We start from the raw sequence: 17944 nt of genomic DNA on the forward strand, positions 1-17944 counted from the left end.
TCTTTTTAACAGCCGCACTGTAGCCAGAACGCACACCTAATAATGATCAAGACAGCATGCCTCATAAACTCAGCAGCAGAGCTTGAGTTTCCACAGAGCCACATTCATCTTCCCTGCTGCTGTGACACCCACTGAGAGTCAGGGGTTAGTCTGAAAAACTCGCAACTCAGATTAATTAAAGGCGCTGTGCCGAACAGTGATGCTTTTGCACAGTATGTAACAGGGAAACAAGAATAAGGGTTGATTTTACAAAAATAACCCGCTGTTTCTGAGTGCCGCTAGACAGAAGGATGTTTTGAATACCGACTTACCAGTCTGACTTTATCCCACTTAATGCATATCTAATTCAACTGATAAGCATTCGAAAGTATTGCCAAACATCAGCTACTTTTCTTGAAGGACCCTGGATTATATTTCTGTCCTTTTTGACCGAATGCATTTTTTTTTCAATAGAATTCAGTTTTTTTTTCAATGGCCTGATACCAATGCCAACCATCGAGTAAACGCTGGGAAGTCTGCCCTGTACCAAACTAGACCCTCAAGTCAATCACTTCCCTTAAACTCCAGATCACGAAGGTAATAGAGAATGTTTGCAGGGATAGCTGCTGCTGACAGATAGCTCTGCTTAACTTTATCTGTAGCGGGCCGCAGGTTCTTCTCAAAAAAGAAGTGCAATATTATCTGGGACCTGCAGCAGCATCCAACCGTAATACCGCTGCCCCTCCTGGGCTGGCACTCGTGTACAGTGCTGTTCATGTCCGATGTAGGAAAACAATGACTCAGCCCTTTGTTCAGTTTGTGAAAGAGCTCATCGGCTTGGGAGACAGGCAGAGGAAAGCATCTTGTTTTGTTTTTCTGCTTTGTTTCTGTTTTTGATTGTCTTGGTGTCAGACAGGATTAAGCATTCACACCGCGCTCGTTGGCTTGTGGCAGTCTGACTTCTTTAAATTGCCAGTTTTATCATTTGAGGCATGATATCCAGCTTATTCCCAGAGGCTGTGTCAAATCTTGCAGTTGCCTAGAGACCGGTTTAAAAAAAATAACCAATGAATTAACTTTTAAGGCAATGAATGTAATATTCCTTATTAAAAACAAAACTTAATAGATTACTCTGCCATTTAAAGTGTAGAACATAAGTCATTTGTATCGGTTGCACTTTGTTTGAAATGTGTGTCTACACCTTCTAATGACAGATCTGAATGAATGTACGTTTGCATTTGGACTGTTCGTGTTCCCGTATATTGATTGGGGTTGGCCTATAGGGGATGCATGAAGTCCGAATGAGAAAGAAACGTGACTTGTAACCAAGGCTACTGAAGCCTCTTGAACCCACTTATTGTATCAATAATTAATACATGAATCTTACAATAGTAAAAACTAGAAAGGAATGATCGTAGCTTTAAAACACACAATCAGAAAACTGGGTTGAAGCGTTTGGTAAACACTGCATACACAGAATGCACTTTAAGTGCATGGCATTGGTATAATTCTCCATTACTGTTTCTGCTTGACTCATCATCTACCACAATTATTAACATACTAAATATAGTATGCATTTACCATAGTTTACCCTGGTGAGCCATGTTTACCAATATGCTTCATCATACCTCACTATTCTTAACAATGCTCACCTATGCTGTACCATGCTTTCACTGTGCTTTATTACACTTTGCTATGCTTTTACTATGGGAAACATTTATAAGGGTAAACCTGGTAAATAATAAAACAGAAATAAAGCAATAAAGAATTGTTGAAAACACACATGTTATGATATAAAACAGGTAAGGAATAATATATCCAAACAAGTAATTGGATAGCACCTTGCACTTCTTGCATTACTGAGGATGTAGAACCTGAAAGAATGAGAAGAGTCCCTATTGCCTGTTTCAATGTGCAGCAGGAATTAAAATAAATAAACCAAAGAAGCGATCCTAATCATACTTCACATTCCTTTGTGTTTGAGTCCAGATTGAATTATTTCTAAATTACTGGTAGCTAATTGTTTGTCCTGTAATTCTTTGACTGCCTTCATAGGGCCCAGTTTAATTAGTAATGTTAATTTGGATTTGATTACCACATCTCAGGAGATTTGAATCAGTCCACACGCATTTTGCTCAGCATTCACTCTGTGTATTGCATGAACATATTATTTCCTTAAATGTTTTCCTTGTTCAAAAGCAAATGGAAATGAACACAGTAACACACAAACCATGAGGAAGAGAAGAGACATCCATCCATCATCATTAACTGCTTAATCCTTTACAGGGTTGCAGTGAGCCAGAGCCTAACCCAGCAGACACAGGGTGCAAGGTGGGACTACACCTTGGGTGGGATGCCAGTCCATTGCAGGGCACCATGCACACAGAGGGCAAGTTAGAATGACCAGTCAACCTGAACAGCATGTCTTTGGACTGTGGGAGGAAACCAGAGTACCCAGTGAAAACCCACACAGACATGGGGAGAACATGCAAACTCCACACAGACAGACCCATAGGCTGGAATTGAACCCAGGATGCTGGTGCTGTGAGGCAGCAGCACCAAACCACTGCGTCACTGTGCCGCCCTATAAGAGAAGAGACATGCTTATTAAAAATGCCAGTAATAAAGTAAAGAAATGATGGGAGACCACCTTTAGTAAAAACTAAAATAATAACAAAAAAATTGACCTAACCCTCTTTTAGCGTTACTGACGATGTTATAAATGATTAAAAGTTTTACATGGCATCTAATCATTTTTAGAAATACTAAAATAAATTAAATGGCAAAAGTCTTTTTCAATGTCTTCAATGGAATACCATCACTATGAAGCAAAAGATGAACAGATTAAAAACCAATGCATCCTAGCAGCATGGAAAAAACACAGAAAAAGTCTCCCTCACTGCTTTCAACTCACTGAGCTCTTACTTAATACTTTTCTCATGTACCCTAAATCATGTTGCCAGTCTGCCTGTAAGTGACCATGTCTCCTGAAGATTGAATACATTTTGATTGTGCAGGGTATCGTGTAAACATCCCGTGCTCCAGGTCTGTGTGAAGGAGCTCTCCAAGGGTCGTGGAAGAACCCGTTCTTTCTCCAGCAAATTAGCCGGGCTAACCCAGCTTCCTCAGAGAATTCCCTTTCCAGTCTTTACTCTACTCCTCATTTTTCAGCGCTTGTCATGTTGTGTGCGGAGTTTGCTTTAAGTCTCTGACAGTGTGTATTTCATGGGGAATGAATATTAAGCAAGCCTAACTCCTGGAATGTGCCTAATTGCAAACAGATGCTGTTAGGGTTCATTTAAACCCTGTTTTGTCTGCAAACTGACCAGTAAAACAACACCAAAATGCCACTGGTGGACCTTCAGAATGCTGCTTCTGTCCACATCAGTGGGACTCAAAGATATAGAGTAGGGTTAATAAGGATGAACACATTGAAGGCTGTCTCTTTATAAGCAGGGGTGTCCTGAATGACTGAAATGCACAACTACTATATGGTGTTTTTTTGCATGTCTGCACATCTTAGGATATGCCTAATCCTAAAAGGTGTGCAATTTAAAAGAATCCATTAGTAAACATTAAACTATCTGCAGGGCTTATCCATATACTGGAGGTCAGTGATTTGTATCTGACAGATGGGTTTGCCTCTGAAAAATGTTTAATGTGAGGATAACCTTTCACACACTTCACTACCATCTACAGTATGTGGGGGCCGTGTGTGGAAGGACTCATCAGTCCCTACACCGCCTTTGAGTCATCTGTGGATAATGGAAGAAAGATCCAAAGCACTATTGATAGCTGTGGACAGCCTCTTGGTAATTTACTACCTATACTGTATTAGCTAAAGGATCTGTTGAAGATAACAACAAGTGTGGGGTGAACTGCAGATGTTTAAGAAGAAGAACATGCCCAAGCTGAGGTTCTGCACTGTTTATCAGCTAAGCTCCTGATAACCTGTACACCACGACTGTGAAAAGTTTACCACAGTAAATCTGCACTGTATTTGTAGTCTCCTCTGCTGGTACTTTGCATGACTGTGCTTCTCCATGCTTCTGCACAGACTTTACTATACAGTACATTACTCTGTGTTTAGCTATGCTTCACTACACTTTTACTAGGCTTGAACACAATTTTCTGTGCTATTTGTTCAACATCTTGCTGAACTTCTCTGCAGCAGTTCTGCTACAGTCAGCCATATACATATGTTCTGGGTTATGCTTGTAATAATTCAATTTGATTCTTATTTTAAGCATTTTTTTTCCCAACAGAATGAGATTAACGGTAAAGGGTCAAAAGGTCCGGATTCTACAAACATTCAGGTGGCCCTTGGCCCCTGTTCCTGTGCACCATTTAAAGTTCAATAAATAATGCTGATTGAAACACAATATCCTATGAGACTAAAGAGATTGACCCTCCATGATACAAATCATATAAACAGAGGGTCTGGAGGGGAAGAGCGCTCTTAGTCAAAAAAATCTCAAATGAAAAATAAACACTGTTTCTGTTGGAGACTCTTGCTTTACACAGCTAGCAATAGCGACAGAAGACATGAACAAAGTTAAAGTGCATTGCGGTTCTTCAGCTATTGAAACAAGGTTTTACAAACTGGGGAAAAGAATACAACACGTCAGGTTTGCATTTGTACATCTTGTTTCAAAATCAGCATGAAAAACCACTTACAGCCTGCTACTTACACATTCGCTTTCACACATTTGTTTTCGGTTCCAAATTGCACCAGGGTGCTAAGCAGATCAATTAAATTAACACCCCCAAATTGTATTTTAATTTGGGGTTAAGCATTTTCAATAGATTGTACTTGTTATAGAAACAGAGTACTCCATGCACTTTTATACTGTGCTGTGCTTATTTCACCCATCAGGGAGGCCGTATCGATTAATGAGTCATCTTCATGCGAAAAAACAACCCCATTAACTTTCCTGGAATATCCTCTGTTTATATTATAGAGGAATAAGGGAGAATAATAAATCATGCTACTGCTCACGCAGAAAAAAATATTAGTCTGTCTTATAAAACATCAGCTGTCAGCAACGCGACTGTTTTGACTGAACCTGTCAAAATGTTCACAGGTACCAAAACAGGAGAAATTCTGAGACCATCAACTGATGACAAAACAAAACTGTCGTTGACATCTACTGCCACCAGTCGTGTAGTGGAAATGACAGACACAGGTATAGGATTGCAACTTTCACCACAGAAAAAGAAATGACTGAGACTCTTACCAATCCTGTAAAAGGGGCTGGATTCAATGGACTGTGCTGTTGTCACATTAGAGCCAGTGAAGTTAATGCAGTGGACTGTGCTGTTCCACTCTACGATAGCACTATCTTGCTAGGTGTGGAAGTGGCACAGGGAGTACCGTTACGATGAAGGGGAGACCTTGCCTGTGCCTGCAGTTAAAGTGTCCTCTCCAGCTTCTCACATTCATCATTTATCCTTTCCTACTAAGAAAGCCGTTTTCATTAGCTTCTCCTTCTGTATGTTTTTACAGACTCTTGCCTTTTGTTGATGTTGATGTATAAGTAGTGGTCCCGGTCAGCCTCCTTGACACACATCAGCGCAGATAAACTATTAGGAATCTAAACACCCGACACATGTGGGCTTTATTTGTTTATTCTGCAATCATGATAGAAGAAAAAAAAAGATTTTGATGCCTTTTTACAAGATCAACTTGGAGGTCAAACCCCAGAGCCATCAAGGCCACAGTGGCCTCATGCACAAGTGGATTTTAATCACAAACAGGGGTGTTGCACAAATGAGTCTGTTCTTCTGCACGGTTCTGTAAAGACTTTTGAATTGGCTGACTGCGTGTGCATGCTCAGTTATTCTTGACTTGTTCACATGATATCACCGCTATCCTTCTAACCTTTTCACATCACGAGGCAAACACATGTAAAGCAGCAGGTTGAGTGCTTTTATCGCTTGAATTTCAAAGGGAGCTCACCCAGTTTAAACCACACAGAGTCACAAAGGCAAGCGGAGCTGCGAACAGACAGATGGCTTACCTACCTGCTCACAGCTGGCCTCTCTGTAAGAGCCTTATGTGTGTAGTTTGTTCCACCAGTGATCCCTCATAAAACACTATTCATCAATTCCCTTTTTTTAAGCTTTTGTAACATTGTATTACTGCACTACTGGGACTGGTTTAAATGAGTGTTTTCACAAAGCTTGTAAATCTTTGTTCTTTGTCTTGACATAAACCTTAGTATTCCCTGTTTAAATAATAATAATAATAATAATAATAATAATAATAATAATAATAATAATAATAATAATAATAATGTACATCCAACTGTGCATAATAAGGCTGCAATTCTATTTAGGGTTTCTGGTGACATAAATCAAGAGAGCGCTTATTGTTTTTCTAACCTGCATGTTGCTGCTGTTGTTTTGGCATTGACTGTGCTTTGTTGTGTTCATGTTCTGGAGTTAGAGTTTGTTTTTAAAAACTGAGGTTATCCATTTTATCATCAACCTGATTTTGCACGGGTCTCACACCACCACCGTGTAGAATAAGACTGTAAAACATTGAAGTTTCTAGAACAATTATAGTTCACCAAATGGTTTTCACTAGAATAGTAGAAATTAATAGCTGGCGTGTAACATAGGGGGCAGTGTAACCAGATTTATATATGCTCTGAACTGTATCATAATGATGCACTTACCAAAGTCACAAATTCAGGACCTCAAATGCATTTCAGCCTAATCTCTTATTTGTTTGATTTTGATTTATTCCTAATGGCGAATCTGCTGTTTTCTGAATAATATCCAGGTGTTGCAGCTGTGATAACACTGGAGAGATGCACAGTGTAGCTCCAATGTGGTCATCGTCTCATCCCCTCATCTCACAACACAAACAGTGTCTTGACTGAAGGACTGTTTCAATCACTGACCACAGGCCCTTAGAACAACACAACTCACTGCAATGTGAAGCAATACCACCAAAGGTGAATCTGTTGAACGGTCAAGGACACTGGACCACCCTATGCTTCAGGTGTGATAGCCTATAGCTTTAAATCTGAGCAGCTGTTTCTATGTTGAGATAAATGCCCAACAGAGCTTGGAAGGGCATGCAAAGGTCCTGCATGTAACTTTATATGACCCATACTTGTTGGCTGGGCGATGTCCAGTTACAGCATGGCTAAACTGAACTAGTACTGATGAATGGGTTTCATTTCCATTTTAACACCAGGCAAGACCACATGTTTTAAACTGACATTAGAAAATGTATTTTCAAGTTTTCTTTGAAGAATCTAATTTGATGAAAAAAAAAGTCAAATGTCGCCCTCGTAGGCTGGTCTTCAAAGTGAATGTTGTCAATATGCAAGACAGGGCTGAAGCAAAGCTAATTCTGCATGTTTAAACCCCCTAGGCGGTCTTACTTTTTTCTTGCTATGATTTAATTTCAGACCCTCAAGGAAGCGGCCCCAGCGCTGTTTATAATGGAACAGGAAGCTTCCATCAGTGAGTTCTGGCATCTCAGCACCTATCCAGGCAGCCATCTAACAGTCGATATGAAGCATTAATCCTCCAAAAGTGTTGGAGGTGACCCCCGGGCGACCCTCTCCTCTCTGTGTTCGTTCCACCTCTCACTTTGCAGCATCCCAGAACGGATTACTAAGTACTGACCCCTAGGGTGGGGGTACTGAGTGGAGCGCTACGGGGGATTGAAAGGAAGATAAACCCAGCAAGGTAAGCAGCAGCTCTTTGAAGTCTATCAGATTAATGAAGGTAGAGTCTGTGAAAACAAGACGCTTTCCTTCCTTGTCAGGAATGTTTTGTTCCCGCATAGTGAAAGCTCCCCCAACAGAAATAAATAAGCAGCGAATAATAGTATCTTTTTAGTTAGCTGCAAAGTCATCATGGTAATTAAATGGGATTTTATTGTGTGCTGCTAGAATGCCGCGTTCCATCGTCTAACCATTAAAAACGCAGTTCATTACTGTGGCTTGAGCATTCACAGCTGCTTTAGTAAAATCATTATCATTTATTGCAGCAGTAGTAGTAGAAGTTGTGGTTGCCGCAGTAAATGTTTACATCTATAGACACTGCTGGAGTTTACAACTGTCTTCACCTACTTCAGCCTTCAAAACTCTCATTCTCAACCATTTTAAACAGCTACATTAACTTCCCAGAAAGCTTGGCGATGATTTCATTTTTTAAAATGTGCTCAGATTAGATCTTCGTTCTGGTGGGTTTATAGTTTTTACTAGAACCCTTCAATAAAATGACGGCCCCATTATGTACCGTTGGGTTAACATTGTTGCTTCTACCATTTTTTTTTTAATCTCCTGATTGAAGTTCTAAATCTCCTGGTATAAAACAGCGTGTGCGTTTTTTAATGGTGTGTGCCAAATTTAAAAAAGACAATTAAGAAACGGGGGGGGGGGGGGGCAGAGCAACTATAAGCAGCTGGTTTGCAATATGCGTTTCTGCAATGCCATCCACGATGCCTCCGTTCTTCAAGACAGTGCCAAAGGTTGACTGCAGAACAATGTGCCACCTCGCTTCTCTAACTCAGGGGTAATTTACATTAAAAGGAGTTTACACAAAGGATAAACCTATAAAGGCACTGACCCTAGTACCAACAGATATCTGTACCAGGAGTGTTGAACTGGATTGTAAATGCATGACAGCTGCAAAGCTAAGGGGGTTCTCGCTTTGAGGCCCCTTTAGATAGCGGATGCTGGGGAGTGTAGCTATCTTACATGTGGCCTCTCTCGACTGATATGGAAGGATGCCCCCACTCCTCTCCTAATCCCTTCCTTATCCCAGACATGCTGTACTCTCCTCCCTCCGTATGGAGATGCATCACTCCATGTCTGTACAGCTCCTGCAGGGCACCCTGATCTGATCCATTACCTCCCCGTCTGCATTTCAGTGGCTTTGATTGTGCTTCGCCTTGATTGTGGTGCATTAGGCCTGTTTAAAGTAGCCTTCGTCACCCTTTCAAGATGAAATACATACAAGGCCAATTTAAACAAGGCTCAATCAGGGCTTACTGTCGCCGCTGTTTTTCATGGCAGTGCAAAAGAGCATCAAATGCAAGTTTCCAACAGCTTTGGTTTCTGATGGAACAGGGGGAGGGCAGCTAGCCCAAATTGTTTCTTGTTTAAACTGGCCTGTTTTTTTCAGCTGCTATCTCATATCCATTTTCAATTATTTTATTCAACTACACTGTATTCACTCAGACATGCTATCATCGGGTGGTTTTATACAGTATATTTCCTTTGTTTAAAAAATTATGTCAAGAAAAATAAATCAAAATGTTAGCCTTGTGTCAAGCAGTTTAATGAATTTATATCTGTGTATACAGTAACATCCACTCTGCTGTGTTATAAGACATGATGGTGACCTTCCTAAGGTCCTGGTTACTGTTTCAATGGTTCACTGTTGCTTCTGCTTCAGATGAACCACCCTAGCCTGGCTCTGTGTGCTGCTGGGAAAAGAACACTCTGTACACTGCTCTAGAACTGTCTTACACTTGGAATTCTGCAGTTCCAGACAATTAATAGTAGCAGAGTCTCTCCACTTCTTCTTCAACCAGTCCCCTGGGGGGAAAAAAAAGTAGGGTGTCAGATCTAGACACAGCAGATTAGTATGTTTCCTATCTATATAGCTATAAGAAGACCTGGTCCACATAACTGTGGAGTAATTGTGTCACTTATAAAGGACAGCTAGCCACATGATACTGCTCGTACTATAACTACCCTCCAGCAGAAGAAAGAAGACCAAAGGGTTTTGCTCTTGTACTTCTATTAATCACCTTTCCTCCAGACTGACTCTTCTCATTACAGACCTGTATCTAAGCATAGGCAATGGCAGGAGTGAATTGAAGCAGATGGCAAGGATGTTTATACATCAAGCAGAAGAAGAAGAAGAAGAAGAAGAAGAAGAAGAAGAGTCTTCAAGGCAAGGGGAAGTGGAAGCACCTGCCAGCGACAGCTTGGTGTCAACTTCCTGCAAGCCTGTGGCCCCCCTGAGACTCAGGAAACAGTAGCCCTCCTTCCGTATGCTTCTTGAAGTGCTCAGCAATGACAAGGCTGCTCACAGCTGCTATCTGGAGCATTCTTCATCACTATGGAGGGTCCAGCCACACTTTCCAGCTCTGACTGAGTTCCGTCTTCACTCCTTGGAGGAATCTGTATTTCAGCACTATCTCCATATCCTATTGAGATGCACTCAAGTGTACTTAAACAGTTTGAAAGATCCCAGTGCCTCCAAAATGCAGTTTAAATTGTATTTTTCGATTGTACAAATGCTGTATAAGAAGTTCTGAACTCCAGACACCTCTGCAAGCACAGTAGCTATTTGGGCCAGAGCTGCATTACCTGTAGGCTGCAATCTCGATATCCAGGGCCATCTTCTCGTTCAGGAGCTCCTCGTAATCATCGGCCTGCTTTTTAATCTCCTGCTGAAGGACCTTGTGGCTCTCCTGCAGCTCTGCGGTGCAGTCCTGAGGAAAGAGAGATGCATCAAAGGGTTCTGCCCAGCTTGGCTCCTTATGAGAATACTTTCAGTTGAACCATTCCCATCTAACAGAAGTACCTCCACTCATGTCAACTGCTGGAGTTCGAAGCTTCTACAAACAGTACCATTATCTCCAGACCACCAGGTGATCAAGACAGCAATGGCAGTCTGTAGGAGTCCTATCTGTTTGGGGCGTATACAGTAAGGGATCTGTTTAGTTGTAAGCGAGATTCATTATGATTTGGCTTTTGACAGGATCAATCCTGCTCCCCTTGCCTTTGTTTTCAAGTACGCCAGTGTGGGGGTGTTGGTAATGGCCTTTATTTGTGTCAAGGCTGTGCTCTCCTCACCTCCAGATAAGCAATCTCCTCTTCGTGGAGAACCTCCTTGTCCTCGATCTCCCTCTCTAGGGCCTCTCCACACTGCCAGAGAGCCTCCAGCTCCTTCTCCAGCTCAGCAATCTGCAGGACGTGCAGACGAGAAGGAAGAGCACAGCTCAAAACAGCACAACTCAAACCAGGACAGCTCAAAACAGTTCAACTCAAAACAGCACACTGCCGAAACGACTATCGTAAAATTTCTTTATCCCAGATAGACTTGGAGGTACAACTTCTTTCATGAAAAACTTTTTGTGCAACTGATTCCCTTCAGTAGAACCATTTAAATCATTAAAATAAAATAAAACCGTTAAGGTGCTGCTTATTAATGTTTTATAAATGTATACTAGATGCATAATAACTATGTTATAGGGTGTTAATAAAACATTATAGATGGTTTATAACCATGCAATATCCATAGACGGACTTACATTTAAACATCCCAAAGTACAATAGGTGGCAAAAAAACATAATTCCATCTATGGCTACTACATGGTTATAAACCATATATGATGCTTTATTAACACTTTATAACATAGTTATTAAGCAACATATAAAATACAGAATGTGTTACTTCAAAGTTTAAAAAGATAAGAAGTGAGCACTGATGGGCTGAATGGCCTCTTCTCTGATAATTATACAATTATACTGAGTACAGTTATCAGTCCATGTCAACAACGAGCTGCGGAGTTGAGCTATTTTTTTTAGGGGAGATTTTATTTGAAGCGGTTCGGCCAGAACTCGTTATCAACAGGGAAGCGAGTCCACATTCAATCAGACATCACTCCTGGGTATTAGAATTAAACTCTGTGGTCTGGACAAATGCCCTTGGAAACTGTAAATATAAATGGGAGGTCATCATTAATCTGCAGCAGCTGAACTATTAAAAACAGTATGGCTTAGTCAATGAAGACTGTAAAATGGTTATTGGTTTAAACAGCTTTATCAGAAAAAAAAAACTTGTAAGCATTAGAAACCATATAATGGAAGTAACTGAACACAATGTATTTGTCTTAATGTTGTCAAAAGGTTTGTCTTCCTCAGAATGATCTGAATCTCAAGCAGGATTAGAAACGAGGGACCACAGAGGTGTTCCTCTAAACCTACCAGTTTCTTCAGGTCTCCGACATCGCTCACGTGTCTCCCTTTGACCCCTAATTCTGTGGCAGCCTTCGGCTTCTTTGTTTCTTCGTCCCATGTGATAGCAGCTGGCTCTGACTGAAACTGGAAAAGCAGTATGGTTTTGTTAGTTTTCTTGAGGATCATGACTATGACCCGGGCTGCACACAAACAAGTGATTAATGTCACTCTGTGACCAGACTGAACCTATTCTAGTATAGTAAGGTAGTCAGAATCAATATGAATAAATAATGCACACATGCCAACAGTCCCTATATGGTCGGGACAGTCCCAATTTCCTAGCAAATGTCCCGCGACTTGATGCATAGGAAGAAAATCCCAATATTTACCCATAGAAAAAAACATTTTTATTCTGCGCTGACATCACTAATTAACAATGTTTAAGAACACTTGTGAAGTACAGATAAAAATCTCAGTACTGACACTAATTATATAATATATATATATATATATATATATATATATATATATATATATATATATATATATATATATATATATATATATATATATATATATAATGAATTTGATTATACTTGATACGTACATAACAGTTCACTGGGCTAGACAGAAGGCATGATCGCTAGACAAAGGCATATTAATAGATATGTTCAATTTAAAGTAAAATCAAAACCACTCCAGCCACTACACCCCCCTCCCTCCCTCCTCCCTCACCTGCAGCTTCTCAGCCAACTCCCTGTAATACTCCTTGATATCCAGGACAGTGGGGGTCACATCAGGGGTCGAGAACACCAGGCTAACCAATGGGGCACTGTCACTAGGGGCAACCAGGATCTCCACACGCTGTAAGACAGACAGACTAAAACTAGTCTGTAAAGTCTGTACTAGTAAAAAAAGTCTGTCACAAATGGCTGTTAAAGAGTTGAAAATTGACAGTCGTTTACAGAACAGCTCAGGGGGTGGTTTGGGTATCATTAGAACCGGTGTCACACGCCTCTAATTCAAACCCACTACCAGTCTTAACAATGAAACAAATACCATATTGCTCTATGGGTACAGGTGACAATAACTGGACTGTGTTCCTTTCCCCCTGGAGCTCTGGGATACAGTATCCAGGCATGACAAGGTGTGTGTGAACTGAACGGAAGTCACAGTCAGTATCCTCTCGTTCTACTCCCACTCCTGTTACCTGGCAGGGGGACGCTCCACTCTTCATCTCTTGTTCACCACATGAGAGTTACATTGTATCTTTGTCAGAGAGGGCTGCTATCGGCGATCTCCAGCATGGAATATCAGTGTCTTTTAGCACAATCCAGTCTCCATGTGGCGCAGGCACGAGAGTCTCATTCATTTGCAGACAAACGCTGGAGGGAAGTTATTGTATCCCTTTTTGTTTTTCACACCATTGCTTTCGTTTAAAGTTTTTATTGTTCATTTTAATAAAAGGAAACTGAAACAGTAGCGTATTTATTATGAATGAATTTTTCCAAGAAAGTGAGTAGGATGAGAAAAGTATCCTCTGAGAATAGTTTCCATTAGCGCAATAGGGGAAGAGATACATTTTTAGAATATGCTTAGTAAAATAATCTCTGAACTGTACAATGACGCCTTGATAAAAGCAGCTAGGTATGTGCACAAACCCAAAACCTGAACTGAGAACCATACCAATATCTGGGATTCTACAGCTTGTGTGCATGGCAATGACCTCCTATAAATCTTGCATGGAAAGCGATGGTTGGCGGTTTTGGAAGTCTCTCACCTGCTCGTGCTCCTCCTGCATCAGCTCCAGCTGCTCCTCATAAATGCCTACCTGCTCCTGCAGGGCTAGGCACTCTGCTGTCACAGCATCCACCTCCTGGAACAAAACAAATAGAGCACCAGGTCTCCCTCAGACAACAGGCCTCAACAGCAGAACAAACCCAAAACAGCAGAGAGAAGTAGAGCTGCAGAATACTGCAGACTGAAACGAGACGTGGGAGACAGGAGTCTTCATTAACAGCAAGTTATTAAAACAAACAAAAGGGAAAGAGTATGTTTAAATTGCCAAGACAGATTGCTGCCAAAGTGCTTTGGTGCTGTTCCCAATGACTTCCTAAACATGCAAGTCAATGGACATGTTCATGCTTGTAGCCATAGTACGAGCGACCACATGATCACGATATATGCATGTTAGGAAAAATCGTAACTCACCGGAAATCAGTTTAATACAGAGAGTCTGAGGGATGGGTGACTGTATTTCCTGTGTCTGAAGCATGAAAAAGAACTGAAAAGCTTGGAACTGGCCTACTGAAAGCAGATTCAAGCATGGCAAATCCATAAGAAATCATGTTAAGAGAAGAACAAAATGCCAATTTAAAGGTAAATTACTATTCAAAGTGAACAATTTTAGAAGGGCTGGAATGTCAATTAAACAGGCATAATTGCTGTATTGGATATTGGGGGTTTGAGTCTGCAAGTCTAAGTCTGTGTATAGGTGTCTGGCTAAACTGATAGACTATATATATATATATATATATATATATATATATATATATATATATATATATATATATATATATATATATATATATATATACACACACACACACACACACACACACACACACACACACAGCTCTGGAAAAAATTAAGAGACCACTGCAAAATTATCAGTTTCTCTGGTTTTACTATTTATAGGTATGTGTTTTCTTCCAGGACAGCCTTGTACTTGGCTTGATTCATGCCAAAGCTGCCCGATTCCAGCCTTGCTGAAGCACCCCCAGACACTGTGGCTTGTAGGCCTCTCCAGGTCTCCGTCTAACCATTAGACGACCAGGTGTTGGGCAAAGCTGAAAACTGGACTCATCTGGGGGTGCTTCAGCAAGGCTGGAATTGGGCAGATTTGTCTTTGTGAAGGACGCATGAATCAAGCCAAGTACAAGGTTGTCCTGGAAGAAAACTTGCTTCCTTCTGCTCTGACAATGTTCCCCAACTCTGAGGATTGGTTTTTCCAGCAGGACAATGCTCCATGCCACACAGCCAGGTCAATCAAGGTGTGGATGGAGGACCACCAGATCAAGACCCTGTCATGGCCAGCCCAATCTCCAGACCTGAACCCCATTGAAAACCTCTGGAATGTGATCAAACAAAACCAAGCTGCTTGAATTTTTGCGCCAGGAGTGGCATAAGGTCACCCAACATCAATGTGAAAGACTGGTGGAGAGCATGCCAAGATGCATGAAAGCTGTGCTTGAAAATCAGGGTTATTCCACCAAATATTGATTTCTGAACTCTTCCTAAGTTAAAACATTAGTATTGTGTTGTTCAAAAATGAATATGAACTTATTTTCTTTGCATTATTCGAGGTCTGACAACACTGCATCTTTTTTGTTATTTTGACCAGTTGTCATTTTCTGCAAATAAATGCTCTACATGACAATATTTTTAATTGGAATTTGGGAGAAATGTTGTCAGTAGTTTATAGAATAAAACAAAAATGTTCATTTTACCCAAACACATACCTATAAATAGTAAAACCAGAGAAACTGATAACTTTGCAGTGGTCTCTTAATATTTTCCAGAGCTGTATATATATATATTCCAGGAATGAGCAAAGAGTGATGCATGTATGGAAGTGTTGCAGTTTATATATGAGCTTCACTGTACAGTATGTGCTTGTGAGATATTAAAGCCAGGGCTCTTTTCACTGCAAAGACCTGACGAGTGAAGAGATATTTCAGATGCTATTCTCGGCGCCAGGTGCTCTAGGCATTGATTTTTTTTTTACGATCTCTCCACACGCTTTCTCTTTTGTGGTATGCCCTTGGATTCCAAAACAACAGGAGCCAGCCTTTGTGCCCAACACCATAAATCAGGCCCTGCTAAAGAACTATTCCGATTAAAATCACAGATTAACAAACGAAGGCAAAAACAAACCAGGGAACAGATTTTCCAATGACACAGAGCTGGATTGGCTAGCTGAGCGGAAGGGTTAATACCCCATGATAACACAGAGGGCGGTCTTTCTCTTCCTTTCTCTGCAGATTGCAGTATCTGACTGTGGGGCTTCTTGCATGTTGAAAAGCAGTGTTAAAGAATTATTGAGAATCAATGTCATGTTCTGTTGAATCGTCACACTCGTCAAATCTAAACAGTTGTGGATTTGCATATTATTTTTTTAGCTCAGAAGCTTCAACCCTGTTAATACTACTATCTAGCAATTCCACCTTAAATCAGCTTTGTGCGAACTTCAGTCTATATAAAGGGCAATAGGTGAATGTCATTTGTAATACATGCATTAAAATGTTAAGATGCATAACAAGACTGAACACATGAGAAATGCAATGTGCACGCTGCATGATAATATATATGACTGAATTAGACTCATCTAAACCCTAAAGGGCACTAGTCAAAGCTGTGCGGTGGCATGTTGATTGTGTTTGATACAATGGTTTCAAAGGCAGGAGTTGGGTTTCACTGTGGCTCGATGCCCAGTGTATTAGGGACTCGGCTAAGTTTAGGCTGCCTTAAACCTGAACAGGAATCCAACAGCTGTGGCCGACAGATCTAGCTGCTGAGCACTGCATGCTGAAGCACAAGGTATGTTATCCTGCAGTGACACCTAGTGGAGGGGCTGACAGAAGCAGCTTATGCTGTAAAGTCAAGCCCTATTCCCAAAGCTCACGAGTCTGCTTTTGCAAAGACCGGTTTGATGAATTAATACGTTACGATATTATCTGCGATTATTATCTGGAAACTGGTATTATATACCATCGACTTGTGTGGCTCCATTGCATCTAAATTATAGAGTAAGACACATTATCCTTGTTCAAAAAAAGAATATTGTTTTCTATTACAATTGGCTCAAATCAGATTTCTTTCCAGCACTACTAATAACAACTTACATAATGTATATTATTTCATTAATCTTGCAGTCACCCCCTTAAATGTTCTATCACGTGATAGGAAAGGAATAACACACGACGGAGTCTTCAGATATTCTCCAATATTCACACGCCGAAGTCTGGTGCCATTAACAGCTTCACCATGCGTTGGGCCATGTGAAGTGACTCACTCTAGTTCTAAAAGTGTCAAGCTGGTACTGTGACATATCTACACTGGTTGAAACAGTGAGCCAATCAGATTACTCCCTGTTTCCTTGCCATTTTTCTATATTCTCAGCGGTGGGAATACAAGGCAGAGCTGCCTTACTGGAGCGATTTCCCCTCTCTGCAGCTCCAGGAGAGCACGCTGCTCGGAGGTGTGTCCAAATTTCTCTTGCAGGATCAGGAGCTGCTTCTGTCGGGCATCGATATCAGACAGGATCTCTTCCTGTGGAAACAAAGGGGCCTCGGTTAAAGGAAGCCATTTAAAACAGGTGCTGACACAGGTTAGTTATTTGTTTTAAGGATTGGGGGGGGGGGGGGGGGGGGGGGACTGGTGAAAGTCTATTCGTACCTGGGCTGACACAATTGTTTGCTCATTACCTGCCACGCACTTCATACAAGCACCTTGGGTCTGCCTTAGCTTGGTAACAAAAAAAAAAAAAACAACTAAGGATTATTATTTAAAATGTCTACCTTCTGGTTTAGTCAGTACTACAGTTCCACCTGGTGGCACACGTTAGAATGACCTATAACTGTAATGTCCCCAGATCAAGAGTGCAGGTCCGCTTTACCTTCTCCTTCCTGAGCCTCTCCACCACGGCGCTCAAGTCGAAGATGTTCTCTCGCTGGCCGGTTGAGGAGGGGGAGGTGTGACTCTCCAGCCTCCCCTCTAGCTCCAGGATCTCTGCTTCCAGCATTTCATTCTCCTCCTCCAGACAGCGGGCCTGGGTCAACACAGAAGGGGACAGTCAGAGTGGAACCAGAGATCATACCTGCAGCTTTGCCAGTCTAGCACCTTGTCTCAACCACAGCCTGGCATTTTATAACTGAAGCCACTTCTATTGAATATCTTTTTTGGAGGAGTTCAATGAAAATGTACTCAACTTTAAATTTAAAATGTCGCAGAAAACGTATTCA

General features: G+C 41.1%; 1 protein-coding gene across 1 annotated transcript; it reads right to left on the minus strand.

Annotated features, from left to right (window-relative positions):
- Nucleotides 1-9274: 9274 nt before the first annotated feature.
- On the minus strand, nucleotides 9275-17746 carry LOC121318823 (alpha-internexin-like). Its single transcript, XM_041255912.1, has 8 exons — nucleotides 17599-17746; nucleotides 17133-17252; nucleotides 13702-13797; nucleotides 12657-12785; nucleotides 11949-12065; nucleotides 10815-10925; nucleotides 10326-10450; nucleotides 9275-9545 (listed from the first exon to the last, which is right to left on the minus strand). The coding sequence occupies exons 1-8, from the start codon at nucleotides 17722-17724 to the stop codon at nucleotides 9503-9505; spliced, it is 867 nt and encodes a 288-aa protein (XP_041111846.1). The 5' UTR covers nucleotides 17725-17746; the 3' UTR covers nucleotides 9275-9502.
- Between the last annotated feature and the right edge of the window lie 198 nt (nucleotides 17747-17944).

Source organism: Polyodon spathula, chromosome 7 (genome assembly GCF_017654505.1).
Source record: "Polyodon spathula isolate WHYD16114869_AA chromosome 7, ASM1765450v1, whole genome shotgun sequence".
NCBI classification, from domain to species: domain Eukaryota; kingdom Metazoa; phylum Chordata; class Actinopteri; order Acipenseriformes; family Polyodontidae; genus Polyodon; species Polyodon spathula.